The following is a 12,608-nucleotide window of genomic DNA, read 5'->3' as shown; positions in this document are numbered from 1 at the left end:
CGTTGATGGGGACCTCGGAACATCGCGAATCGGTGATTGGTGGGAAGGGGATGGAGGTTCTCGCTCGAGACTATTCCGCCGTCATTTTCGCGCATTATTCGACGCTACTTGCTCCCCGAGAGCCTCGCGAGGATTCCTAATCGTTTCAAAGGGTATCCCGGCGTCGACGGGGCCCCAGGAGTCGCGGAACATCGTGAATTCGGGGAATGGCAAGCTGTGTGAGGGGCCCCTCACTCGCTTGAGCTTTCGTGACGCTTCCGCGTAACGGTCGTGGCGCGCAAGTGTTACTTCCCCTGAGTGAGACTTCAGTTCCTTCGCGATACCACGAAATAACGCGGCGCGACGGGAGATGTCGCGGTATACCTCTATGGGTGTCGCGAAACGACGCGGCGCGCGAGGAGATGTCGCGTACACATCTATAGACATCACGAGTGAATTTAAGGGCATTTCGATGCGTTTAATGTGATTAATATTCGGACGCTCGCTTTCCCGGAATCAAAAAATTATATTTTTTCACCAGATATTTTGTTCGTATTTTTATTCGCAAATGCGATATCGAACGTGATCGAACGGGATGCTCGAAAGTGCCGAATGCATTTGCAAGTGATATTATTTTTTCGTCCGTATCGTCCGTTTATTTCGAAGTGCATCTGTGTGTAGTGAAGTGCGAGAAATAATTATTGCAAATATAAAATAAAAGAAAAAACAGTGCAGTGATCAGTGCCAAACCATATGGGATTACAGCAGAGCAGCAGTGGAATATAAAAGTGGATATATGTATAAAAGGAGAAAGGTTTGGATAATCGACTTAATGCAATGTGAGTTAATTTTTTCTTTATGTTACATTCGAAATTTTTTTTTTATTTTTCGGGAGGGAATTACTGTAGCGACTTCTATTTTTTTCGACTAACTAATATAAAAAAACAAATATTACGAAAAACATCTAATCTGAAAAAAAATAAACCTAACTTGAGAAAAAATAATACTAATATTAGAAACTATAAAATTAATAATAGGAATAATAATATTCATATTAAAAAAAATAATTCTAAAATTTGGACAAACGTATTTTTAATCTAAATTATTTAAGTTCAAAATTATTAAAAGTTAATATAATATTGAGAAATGGCGCGCACATAGCGTTAATTAATATAGTTTTCGTATTAAAATATTAATTCTTTAAATTCAGATGCCACATGTACATCACTAAAAACACGATATTTGCAAGTGCCAATAAATTTTAAACGGAGATAGATCGTTGTCGATTTGGAAGCAAAATATTTAAAAAGTGACCGACTTTAAGAAATTTCAATACTCATGCTCAGTTGTATTTAGAATCAATTCTTATTGTTTGGAACGTTCGCAATCGAAACCTGTATCAAAAAAAATACAACAAATTGAAAATCTTGAAATTTGAAGAAAATCATCTTTGACAGGTTTCTTAAACTACTGTAATTTTTAAGGCGTGTGAGTACAAGCGAAACGAAAATCACTTCACACATCTATAAACGATTTTTAATAAAACTGCTGATTTGGATTTGCGTTATTTTTAATTGGGGGAAAAACTTGAACTTTTGATTTTTCGACTGACGACGCGAGCGATCGACGTACTATCATTTTCGGTATTAAAAAAATTAATTCCTCATAGTCAGTTGTCAGATTCACATTAATATATATTAAAAACACATTTTCAAGTGCGTTCAAATTCTTTAAGCGAAGATAGATCGATTTCGATGTTGAAGCGAAAAATTTAAAGAGTGACAAGTTTTAAGATATGTCAAATATACATGCTCAGTCGTGTTTAAAATCGTTTCTTGTGGTTCGGGACATTCGCCTGCGAATGTTACATCGATGTACAAAGCAGAATTAAAAAATCTTGAAATTTGAAAAAATTCGTCTGTGACAGTTTTCTTTAAACTGCTGTATTTTTTAAAGTGTGCGACTTAAAGCGAAACGAAATTCAGTTCACACATCTATAAACGATTCTTAATAAGACTGCTGATTTAAATTTGCGTTATTTTCAATTTGAAAAAATTCATTTTTGACAGTTTTGTTTAAACTGCTGTATTTTTTAAAGTGTGCGACTTAAAGCGAAACGAAATTCAGTTCACACATCTATAAACGATTCTTAATAAGACTGCTGATTTGGATTTGCGTTATTTTCAATTTGAAAAAATTCATTTTTGACAGTTTTGTTTAAACTGCTGTATTTTTTAAAGTGTGCGACTTAAAGCGAAACGAAATTCAGTTCACACTTCTATAAACGATTCTTAATAAGACTGCTGATTTGGATTTGCGTTATTTTCAATTTGAAAAAATTAATTTTTCACTGTTTTGTTTAAACTGCTGTATTTTTTAATGTGTGCGACTTAAAGCGAAACGAAATTCAGTTCACACTTCTATAAACGATTCTTAATAAGACTGCTGATTTAGGATTTGCGTTATTTTCAATTTGAAAAAATTTATTTTCGACAGTTTTGTTTAAACTGCTGTATTTTTTAAAGTGTGCGATTTAAAGGGAAACGAATTTTAGTTCACACATCTTTAAACAATACTTAATCAGACTGCTGATTTAGATTTGCGTTATTTTTAATTGTGAAAAATTTATTTTTGACAGTTTTGTTTAAACTGCTGTATTCTTTAAAGTGTGCGACTTAAAGCGTAACGAAATTTAGTTTACATATCTATAAACGATTCTTAATAAGACTGCTGATTTAGATTTGCGTTATTTTTAATTGTGAAAAATTTATTTTTGACAGTTTTGTTTAAACTGCTGTATTTTTTAAAGTGTGCGACTTAAAGCGAAACGAAATTCAGTTCACACTATCTATAAACGATTCTTAATAAGACTGCTGATTTGGATTTGCGTTATTTTCAATTTGAAAAAATTATTTTTGACAGTTTTGTTTAAACTGCTGTATTTTTTAAAGTGTGCGACTTAAAGCGAAACGAAATTCAGTTCACACTATCTATAAACGATTCTTAATAAGACTGCTGATTTGGATTTGCGTTATTTTCAATTTGAAAAAATTCATTTTTGACAGTTTTGTTTAAACTGCTGTATTTTGTAAAGTGTGCGACTTAAAGCGAAACGAAATTCAGTTCACACATCTATAAACGATTCTTAATAAGACTGCTGATTTAAATTTGCGTTATTTTTAATTTGAAAAAATTTATTTTTGACAGTTTTGTTTAAACTGCTGTATTTTTTAAAGTGTGCGACTTAAAGCGAAACGAAATTCAGTTCACATATCTATAAACGATTCTTAATAAGACTGCTGATTTGGATTTGCGTTATTTTCAATTTGAAAAAATTTATTTCTGACAGTTTTGTTTAAACTGCTGTATTTTTTAAAGTGTGCGACTTAAAGCGAAACGAAATTCAGTTCACATATCTATAAACGATTCTTAATAAGACTGCTGATTTGGATTTGCGTTATTTTCAATTTGAAAAAATTCATTTTTGACAGTTTTGTTTAAACTGCTGTATTTTATAAAGTGTGCGACTTAAAGCAAAACGAATTTCAGTTCACACATCTATAAACGATTCTTAATAAAACTGCTGATTTAGATTTGCGTTATTTTCAATTTGAAAAAATTTATTTTTGTCAGTTTTGTTTAAATTGCTGTATTTTTTAAAGTGTGCGACTTAAAGCGAAACGAAATTCAGTTTACATATCTATAAACGATTCTTAATAAGACTGCTGATTTGGATTCGCGTTATTTTAAATTTGGGGAAAAATTAATTTCTGACAGTTTTGTTTAAACTGCTGTATTTTTTAAAGTGTGCGACTTAAAGCGAAACGAAATTCAGTTCACATATCTATAAACGATTCTTAATAAGACTGCTGATTTAGATTTGCGTTATTTTCAATTTGAAAAAATTTATTTTTGTCAGTTTTGTTTAAACTGCTGTATTTTTTAAAGTGTGCGACTTAAAGCGAAACGAATTTCAGTTCACACATCTATAACGTTTTGTTTAAACTGCTGTATTTTTTAAAGTGTGCGACTTAAAGCGAAACGAAATTCAGTTCACACATCTATAAACGATTCTTAATAAGACTGCTGATTTGGATTTGCGTTATTTTCAATTTGAAAAAATTCATTTTTGACAGTTTTGTTTAAACTGCTGTATTTTTTAAAGTGTGCGACTTAAAGCGAAACGAAATTCAGTTCACACATCTATAAACGATTCTTAATAAGACTGCTGATTTGGATTTGCGTTATTTTCAATTTGAAAAAATTCATTTTCTGACAGTTTTGTTTAAACTGCTGTATTTTTTAAAGTGTGCGACTTTAAAGCGAAACGAATTCAGTTCACACATCTATAAACGATTCTTAATAAGACTGCTGATTTAGATTTGCGTTATTTTCAATTTGAAAAAATTTCATTTTTGACAGTTTTGTTTAAACTGCTGTATTTTTTAAAGTGTGCGACTTAAAGCGAAACGAAATTCAGTTCACACATCTATAAACGATTCTTAATAAGACTGCTGATTTGGATTTGCGTTATTTTCAATTTGAAAAAATTTATTTTTGACAGTTTTGTTTAAACTGCTGTATTTTTAAAGTGTGCGACTTAAAGCGAAACGAAATTCAGTTCACACATCTATAAACGATTCTTAATAAGACTGCTGATTTGGATTTGCGTTATTTTCAATTTGAAAAAATTATTTTTGACAGTTTTGTTTAAACTGCTGTATTGTTTAAAGTGTGCGACTTAAAGCGAAACGAAATTCAGTTCACATATTTATAAACGATTCTTAATAAGACTGCTGATTTGGATTTGCGTTATTTTCAATTTGAAAAAATTTATTTCTGACAGTTTTGTTTAAACTGCTGTATTGTTTAAAGTGTGCGACTTAAAGCGAAACGAAATTCAGTTCACATATCTATAAACGATTCTTAATAAGACTGTTGATTTGGATTTGCGTTATTTTCAATTTGAAAAAATTTATTTCTGACAGTTTTGTTTAAACTGCTGTATTTTTTAAAGTGTGCGACTTAAAGCAAAACGAATTTCAGTTCACACATCTATAAACGATTCTTAATAAGACTGCTGATTTATATTTGCGTTATTTTCAATTTGCAAAAATTCATTTCTGACAGTTTTGTTTAAACTGCTGTATTGTTTAAAGTGTGCGACTTAAAGCGAAACGAAATTCAGTTCACATATCTATAAACGATTCTTAATAAGACTGCTGATTTGGATTTGCGTTATTTTCAATTTGAAAAAATTTATTTTTGTCAGTTTTGTTTAAACTGCTGTATTTTTTAAAGTGTGCGACTTAAAGCGAAACGAAATTCAGTTCACATATCTATAAACGATTCTTAATAAGACTGCTGATTTAAATTTGCGTTATTTTCAATTTGAAAAAATTTATTTTTGTCAGTTTTGTTTAAACTGCTGTATTTTTTAAAGTGTGCGACTTAAAGCGAAACGAAATTCAGTTCACATATCTATAAACGATTCTTAATAAGACTGCTGATTTGGATTTGCGTTATTTTTAATTTGGGGAAAACTTGAATTTCTGATTTTTCTACTAACGACGCGAGCGATCGACGTACTATCATTTTCGGTATTAAAAAATTTAATTCCTTATAGTCAGCTGTCATATTCACATTAATATATATTAAAAACACATTTTCAAGTGCGTTTAAAGTCTTTAAGCAAAGATAGATCGATTTCGATGTGCAAGCGAAAAATTTAAAAAGTGACAAGCTTTAAGATATGTGAAATATACATGCTCATTCGTTTAGAATCGTTTCTTGTGGTTCGGGACATTCGCCTTCGAATGTTACATCGATGTAGAAAGCAGAATTTAAAAATCTTGAAATTTAAAAAAATTTATTTTGGACAGTTTTGTTTAAACTGCTGTATTTTTTAAAGTGTGCGACTTAAAGCGAAACGAAATTCAGTTCACATATCTATAAACGATTCTTAATAAGACTGCTGATTTAGATTTGCGTTATTTTCAATTTGAAAAAATTTATTTCTGACAGTTTTGTTTAAACTGCTGTATTTTTTAAAGTGTGCAACTTAAAGCGAAACGAAATTCAGTTCACACATTTATAAACGATTCTTAATAAAACTGTTGATTTGGATTTGCGTTATTTTCAATTTGGAGAAAAACTTGAACTTTTGATTTTTCCACTTACGACGAGAGCGATAGACGTACTATCATTTTCGGTATTAAAAAAATTAATTCCTTATAGTCAGCTGTCAGATTCACATTAATATATATTAAAAACACATTTTTAAGTGCGTTCAAAGTCTTTAAGCGAAGATAGATCGATTTCGATGTGCAAGCGAAAAATTTAAAAGTGACAAACTTTAAGATATGTAAAATATACATGCTCAGTCGTGTTTAGAATCGTTTATTGTGGTTCGGGACATTCGCCTTCGAATGTTACATCGATGTAGAAAGCAGAATTTAAAAATCTTGAAATTTAAAAAAATTTATTTTGGACAGTTTTGTTTAAACTGCTGTATTTTTTAAAGTGTGCGACTTAACGCGAAACGAAATTCAGTTCATACATCTATAAACGATTGTTAATAAGACTGCTGATTTGGATTTGCGTTATTTTCAATTTGAAAAAATTTATTTGTGACAGTTTTGTTTAAACTGCTGTATTTTTTAAAACGTGCAACTTAAAGCGAAACGAAATTCAGTTCACACATTTATAAACGATTCTTAATAAGACTGTTGATTTGGATTTGCGTTATTTTCAATTTGGGGAAAAACTTGAACTTTTGATTTTCCACTGACGACGCGAGCGATCGACGTACTATCATGTTCGATATTAAAAAAATTAATTCCTTATAGTCAGCTGTTAGATTAACATTAATATATATTAAAAAAACATTTTCAAGTGCGTTCATAGTCTTTAAGCGATGATAGATCGATTTCGGTGTTAAAGAGAAAAATTTATAATGTGTTTAATTTAAAAAAATTTTAAATTTTTATGTTTTGTCGTATTTAGAATTGATTTTTTATGTTTAGAACATTTACAATCGGAAAATATATTTATGTAAAAGCAGAATTCGAGAATTTTGAAATTTATAGATAATATATTATGACTGTTTTATTTAAACTACTGTATTTTTTAAAGCGTACAACTACAAGCGAAACGAAAATCACTTTCCACAATTAGAAACGATATTAAATAATACTGCGTATTTGGATTTGCTTTATTTTTAAGTTCGGTCACAATTTTAAATTTCGATTTTTACATTGACGAGGCTTGCGATCGAAATGCTGTCGTTTTCCGTATTAAAAAATTAATTTTACAAACTCTGGTGCCACATTTACGTTAATATATTTAACAGTCGACATTTTCAAGTGCGAATAAAAATCTTTAAGCGAAGATAGATCAATGTCGATTTCGAAGCGAAAAATTTTAAAAGTGACCAGTTTTAAGAAATGTTAAATTCTCATGCTCAGTCGTATTTAGAATATATATATATATTGTATATTCACTTTTTTTTTTAAATGGTTTTAAATGAACGCGAAAAATACGAAACGGTTCGCGCTCGAATCGACATGATGTCTTCTACCAGACTTTATTTTTCCCTCTTCTTCCCTAATCTTACCAACATTGACAGTTGCGCTATCTGTGTATTTTATATAATTTTTAGCGGCCAAACGAACAATAAACTATTTACGCGAATTAAAAATACAACGATTGTTTGTAACGTAAAATATGATAAAATGACGGAAGAAGCAGACGTAAAAGTTGACGTTGAATATTGGTATATAATTATCTGAGAAGATTTTTTATTCATCTATGTTAATTTTAGGTTAGATGTAGACATTACACAATTTCAAAATTTATCGTATATATACACATACATCTTTTATTTATAAATATAGAATTAATAATAATAAAATAATGATAAGGATTATCATTATTTTATAACTTTTGCAAGCAACTTTAATTGCAATTTTTATGGATAAACTTATTTGTAAATATATATATCTTGTAGGTTTATATAATAAATAAATTACTGTGTGTGTATTATAAGTATAAATAAATTACTGTTATTTTGCAGTGGCTCGTGTGGACACAAGAAACAATTTCTAGAACTGGCAGAGGAAATAAAAAAAAATGTTCCCAATGTTACTGTGGCTGGTGCAGCGGGAAGGCAAGGTAAGTTTTTTTCACAATTAAGGCACATTAAAATATAAACTTACTTATTATTTTAATTATTATATTTAATTATTATTTTTATTATATTTTTAATTATTATTTTTTTAGCATCTTTTGAAGTGCAAGTCAATGATGAGCTGGTATATTCAAAGCTTCAAACGCTAGCCTTTCCTGACTTTGTCGCAGTTGCAGACATGATCAAAGATGTATCGGCAGGTAAACCAGTGAGAAAAATTGATCAACAACAGGCTGCGGACTGTGTATTATTATGAAAATACATTTATAATAAGTACACAGTACAAATACTTTTTATTACAAATCAGGTACACAATTTTATTTTACAATATTTTTTATTGTATAAAAGGAAACTTAATTATTTATTATAAATGGTTTGCTATAAATGCTTGATATAAAATATATTTAGAGGTTTTTTGGGGTTTATGTTAAATTTCAATCTGTTTATAAAGTTCAGATAATTAATCATTTGGAAATTATTTTATATAATTATTCATTTAAGAATAATAAATCTGATCACCAATTTTAAGTTTAATTTGTGTATTCTCCAGTCGCGTTAAATAAATTCCAAATGTCAGCTTTCCATGAAATTCTTCTGCTAACGTTCTTAATGGCTCAATGGTTTTTTGTCCAGTTGTTTGATCAATGCATATCATCTGACATCTTGTACAAGGACCATTTACCTGTAATAATTAAATATATATAACAATATATTTTAGACATTATAAATTTAATTAATTCATACTTTAAAATTATTATTTCCTATGCGAATAAATTCCCATTGCATTTCATCGAAAGCATCACAGCCTTTTATAATAATGTTTCCTCGAAATCTATGTATAGTTGTGTCTTTGTTGAAATCTGTATTATCAGATACTCTATCAACAAGCCACGATACACTTGTTTCATTTATTGCCAAATACTGTGCTTGACTTGAAAATGATAGTTCTGTCTTATTTATTCCTGCAAAAAATACAAAGTTTAGTTAATACAAATAACAGCTAGATTTATATAATACACATCTATATTTTTATTGTACCTTTCTTTTGTCTCTCATCACTTTGTTGAATTAATCTAAGATTTGGTTTACCCAGTGCCAAACTTAACCATTCGGAAACTTCTGATCCACAATCAATACCTTGTACTCTACTTCCACATACTCTGCTTTGACATATAGGATGTTCTGTTGAGTTTTCATAAGTATTTTCTAAAGGTATTTGAATTGTTGGCATTCCTTAAAACGTTTTATTATGATTTATACTAAAATAATAGTATGTTAAACTATACTATAAAGTCAAATTTGTAAAAATTTAATACCTGGATATGTTAATTTCATAATTCCCTGCTTTTTGGAAATGATAGGTTTAAGCAAACATAAATTTACATAGTGTTTTTGTGTTAAACAAGTTCCAGATGATGTTATTATCATCCATTCTCTATCATATTCTAAACCCTTTGAATTTAGATTCCATGAATCTATAATCTCATATGCACCACACGATTTGATAGGATATATAAATAATCGTTGCAAAGTACATTTGTTTACTTGTTTAATTATTTTGTTAGAATTTCTAACACAATCGCCTTCACTTTTATTATGATAATTATTTCGCAAATTATTGTTTGCAATATTTTTCTCAATATTTGTAATAGGTAGAATAGAATAATCTATGATGTTAGAATTATAAAAGTGTCTGTATTTTTTATGGACTCTGATTTTATATTCTTCCCACCATTGTGGAAATTTTCTGATGCATGGTTTATCAACGAAACATTTTGTGATCATAAGTAAAACTGTCTGAACATCTTGAACCGTAGACATATATCCAAAGGAGATTCTTACTGCTCCAGTCGGTTTTCCATTTATTAAATCTGCGGCACCACCGCATGTATATCCTGCTTCGTAATTTCGAAGAATTTCTTTAGTAGAAAGGGATAAGTGTCTCTGACAGGCACCAGGATTACAAAAACAGCCTGTTCTGAGATGTATTTTGAATAGTGCTGCCATATTTAAGACTTCCATGTATCCTACGTATTCACCATTGGATCGGATGAGATTAAATGTAACGATACCTCCTTGTGTGCTGTGATCTTCATAGTCAGAATCGGAGTACAGTTTTACAACTGGTTCACCATTGCAATGATGTAATGTTAATAAGGAATGATACAAGACTCGGGCTAGAGAAAACACGTGCATTGATATTTTATCCATGGTAAGTTTTGAAAGTATCTCAAACCCATACTTCAACGATACGATGGACAGAAACGACACGGTTCCATCTTCGAATCTGCAAAAATCATTTTTAAATATTTTTTTTATTTTGTAGGTACGTGTGATTCTTCTACCTTTGATGTAAAACTGGACGTTTTTTGTGAAATATTTCGGAACTGAGAGCAACATCCACGGTCCCGCCACCATAATAAATCTTCTCCAAGATATCCGAGCTGGAATTTTTAACTAGCAAGGCGCCGATGCCAGTGGGATAACCGAATATTTTATAAAAAGATACACACACGAAATCTGGTTTGAAATTAGATAAATCCAGATTATTCGTCGGCACGAAGCCAGCAGCGTCGAGTAAAACGTACCACCTAGTCGATGGTTCATCAACAACACTAGAAAGCACTCCGATATGCGTATCTTCGATCCACTTAAGGGGATACTTCATTCCGGAGAAATTGCATTGTGCGGAATATACAAAAAGAGAATTGCTGCTCTGTCGTTCATCGAGATCACGAGAGGTTTCATGCTGGCTGAAGACTCGAAACGCCCGATTATGGTCGAGACAAATGACCTTGGCACCTCTAGCAGCAGCTACATCTCGCATTCCGAGAACCGACGTATGGTTGTCTTGGACGTAAACGAAATTTCCCGTACACCGGGTTGTCTCGTTATTTTTATTCGCCTTGAAACGAAAGCCTTCCGCAATTATCTTTAGAGCCGCTGTAGCGCCCGAGGTGAAAATAACGCTGTAGTCATCGGGAGTCGTATTGAAGTGACTCAAAATCCTAAGTCATAATTTGAATTAATTTGTTATCATCCATTTTCTTTTTATTTATGTGATGTCTCACCGATATCTCATGCGCTCGATAATATCCTGTGTCGATAAACTCCCGATGCCGAGAGAATGCGGATTAGCATAAAGACAACCATGCAGATCGGCACCAACATTCTTAATTTGTGTATCCGAGTATAAAGTTGCACCCGCGTGATCCACATAGCATTCGCCTGAGATAAAAAAGATGCCAATAAAGTAATAGAAAGAGAATTATATATAACATTTTATTCACATTTCATCTATTTCGCGCATGAATATTAAATATATTATTTTGTTATCGATATATAATCCTTTTATTATTTATCTTATAATAATTCAGTATTCCAATACTGATTTTACTAACCACAGCATATAGATTTTATATAAAACAATTCAAAATAAATCGTAAAAGTTGAAAAAAAAATTAATAGTTTTGAGATATTCTGTACATAATAACAGAATTTATTACGTAAATACTTAAAATGATATATCATCATGCAAGTTGTCCTTGTCATCACGTCATCATAACAAAGTTAAATCTCGAATAACAGGAAAAAATTGTAAGAAGTTAATGCTATGTCGATATCTGGTAAAAAAAATAAGAATTTTATAAAAATATACATGTTATTGTGTGTGAGATATATTTTTAATTACCTTTAAGTCTTGCAAATTCATTTTGCAGGAATTTTGTAGTGGTATCGTCGTATACCGGCGTAAACTCCAGCGACTCTATCATGATGTGATCAAGCCTTATACTAAAACTTGCTACAGTGCACACATCGACTTTAAGAGCTCTATTATCGTACGCTGAGGGAAGTGGTGGAGATACACGATTACTCAATCGAGTTTATCCACTATAATTGCGCTCGAGAATTAATTAATGCAGAAAAGTTTGAAAACTTCTCAGGGAAAAAGAGAGAGAGCGAGTCACTTACACAATAATAACGTACGCCATTGCTAACAGAACATTGTAGGAATAATTAAGGAGGAATTAAGGAGAATCGTGTAGGGTAAAGCAGATATCATTATCTAAATGACCTTACTCTATACGATATCGTTGTAGATATGATGTAGAAGAATTTTTTTTTATATATATTTTTTTATGTTTTCTTTTATCACTGTATGTGCTCCTATTACGATTGCGATTTATCGCAAAAATTTCGACATACAAAGAGTAACGTTATTGTAACTTGTTGCATATATTAATATAAATCACTGCACAATAATTTAATGTTCTTAAATATTTTCTCAATATATTATATTCTGACGTTAATATAACTACATTACATAATTGTACATAATGTAAAATAGTTAAAATGTTCAATTAACACACACACACACACACACACACACACATATATATATATATATATATATATTATATATAAATATATATATTTATAT

The 12,608-nt window shown here is 30.5% G+C and overlaps 2 protein-coding genes across 5 annotated transcripts; one reads left to right on the top strand and one right to left on the bottom strand.

Moving 5' to 3' along the window:
- Positions 1-7,567: 7,567 nt before the first annotated feature.
- On the top strand, positions 7,568-8,900 carry LOC114931751 (migration and invasion enhancer 1-like). The gene is made up of 3 exons (XM_029303901.2): positions 7,568-7,753; positions 8,054-8,151; positions 8,260-8,900. Exons 1-3 carry the CDS (start codon positions 7,713-7,715, stop codon positions 8,421-8,423), a joined length of 303 nt encoding a protein of 100 aa, XP_029159734.1. The 5' UTR covers positions 7,568-7,712; the 3' UTR covers positions 8,424-8,900.
- mal (molybdenum cofactor sulfurase) lies at positions 8,450-12,523 on the bottom strand. Of its 4 annotated transcripts, none has more exons than XM_085485847.1 (8): positions 11,859-11,924; positions 11,674-11,790; positions 11,239-11,395; positions 10,513-11,175; positions 9,484-10,454; positions 9,206-9,400; positions 8,912-9,129; positions 8,450-8,849 (listed from the first exon to the last, which is right to left on the bottom strand). In XM_085485847.1, exons 2-8 carry the CDS (start codon positions 11,717-11,719, stop codon positions 8,664-8,666), a joined length of 2,436 nt encoding a protein of 811 aa, XP_085341973.1. In that variant the 5' UTR covers positions 11,720-11,790; positions 11,859-11,924; the 3' UTR covers positions 8,450-8,663. The 4 variants fall into 4 exon arrangements, with proteins under 4 accessions (XP_085341973.1, XP_029165139.1, XP_029165138.1 ...); XM_029309306.2 differs by having other exon boundaries at positions 11,686-11,790; XM_029309305.2 differs by lacking the exon at positions 11,674-11,790 and having other exon boundaries at positions 11,859-12,523.
- Positions 12,524-12,608: the final 85 nt, after the last annotated feature.

The sequence above is a fragment of the Nylanderia fulva genome, unplaced genomic scaffold (assembly GCF_048542155.1).
Source record: "Nylanderia fulva isolate GAGA-0341 unplaced genomic scaffold, ASM4854215v1 Scaffold4, whole genome shotgun sequence".
Lineage (NCBI taxonomy): Eukaryota > Metazoa > Arthropoda > Insecta > Hymenoptera > Formicidae > Nylanderia > Nylanderia fulva.
Note: the sequence above shows the minus strand (reverse complement) of the source record. Positions and strands in the feature narration are given on the sequence as shown.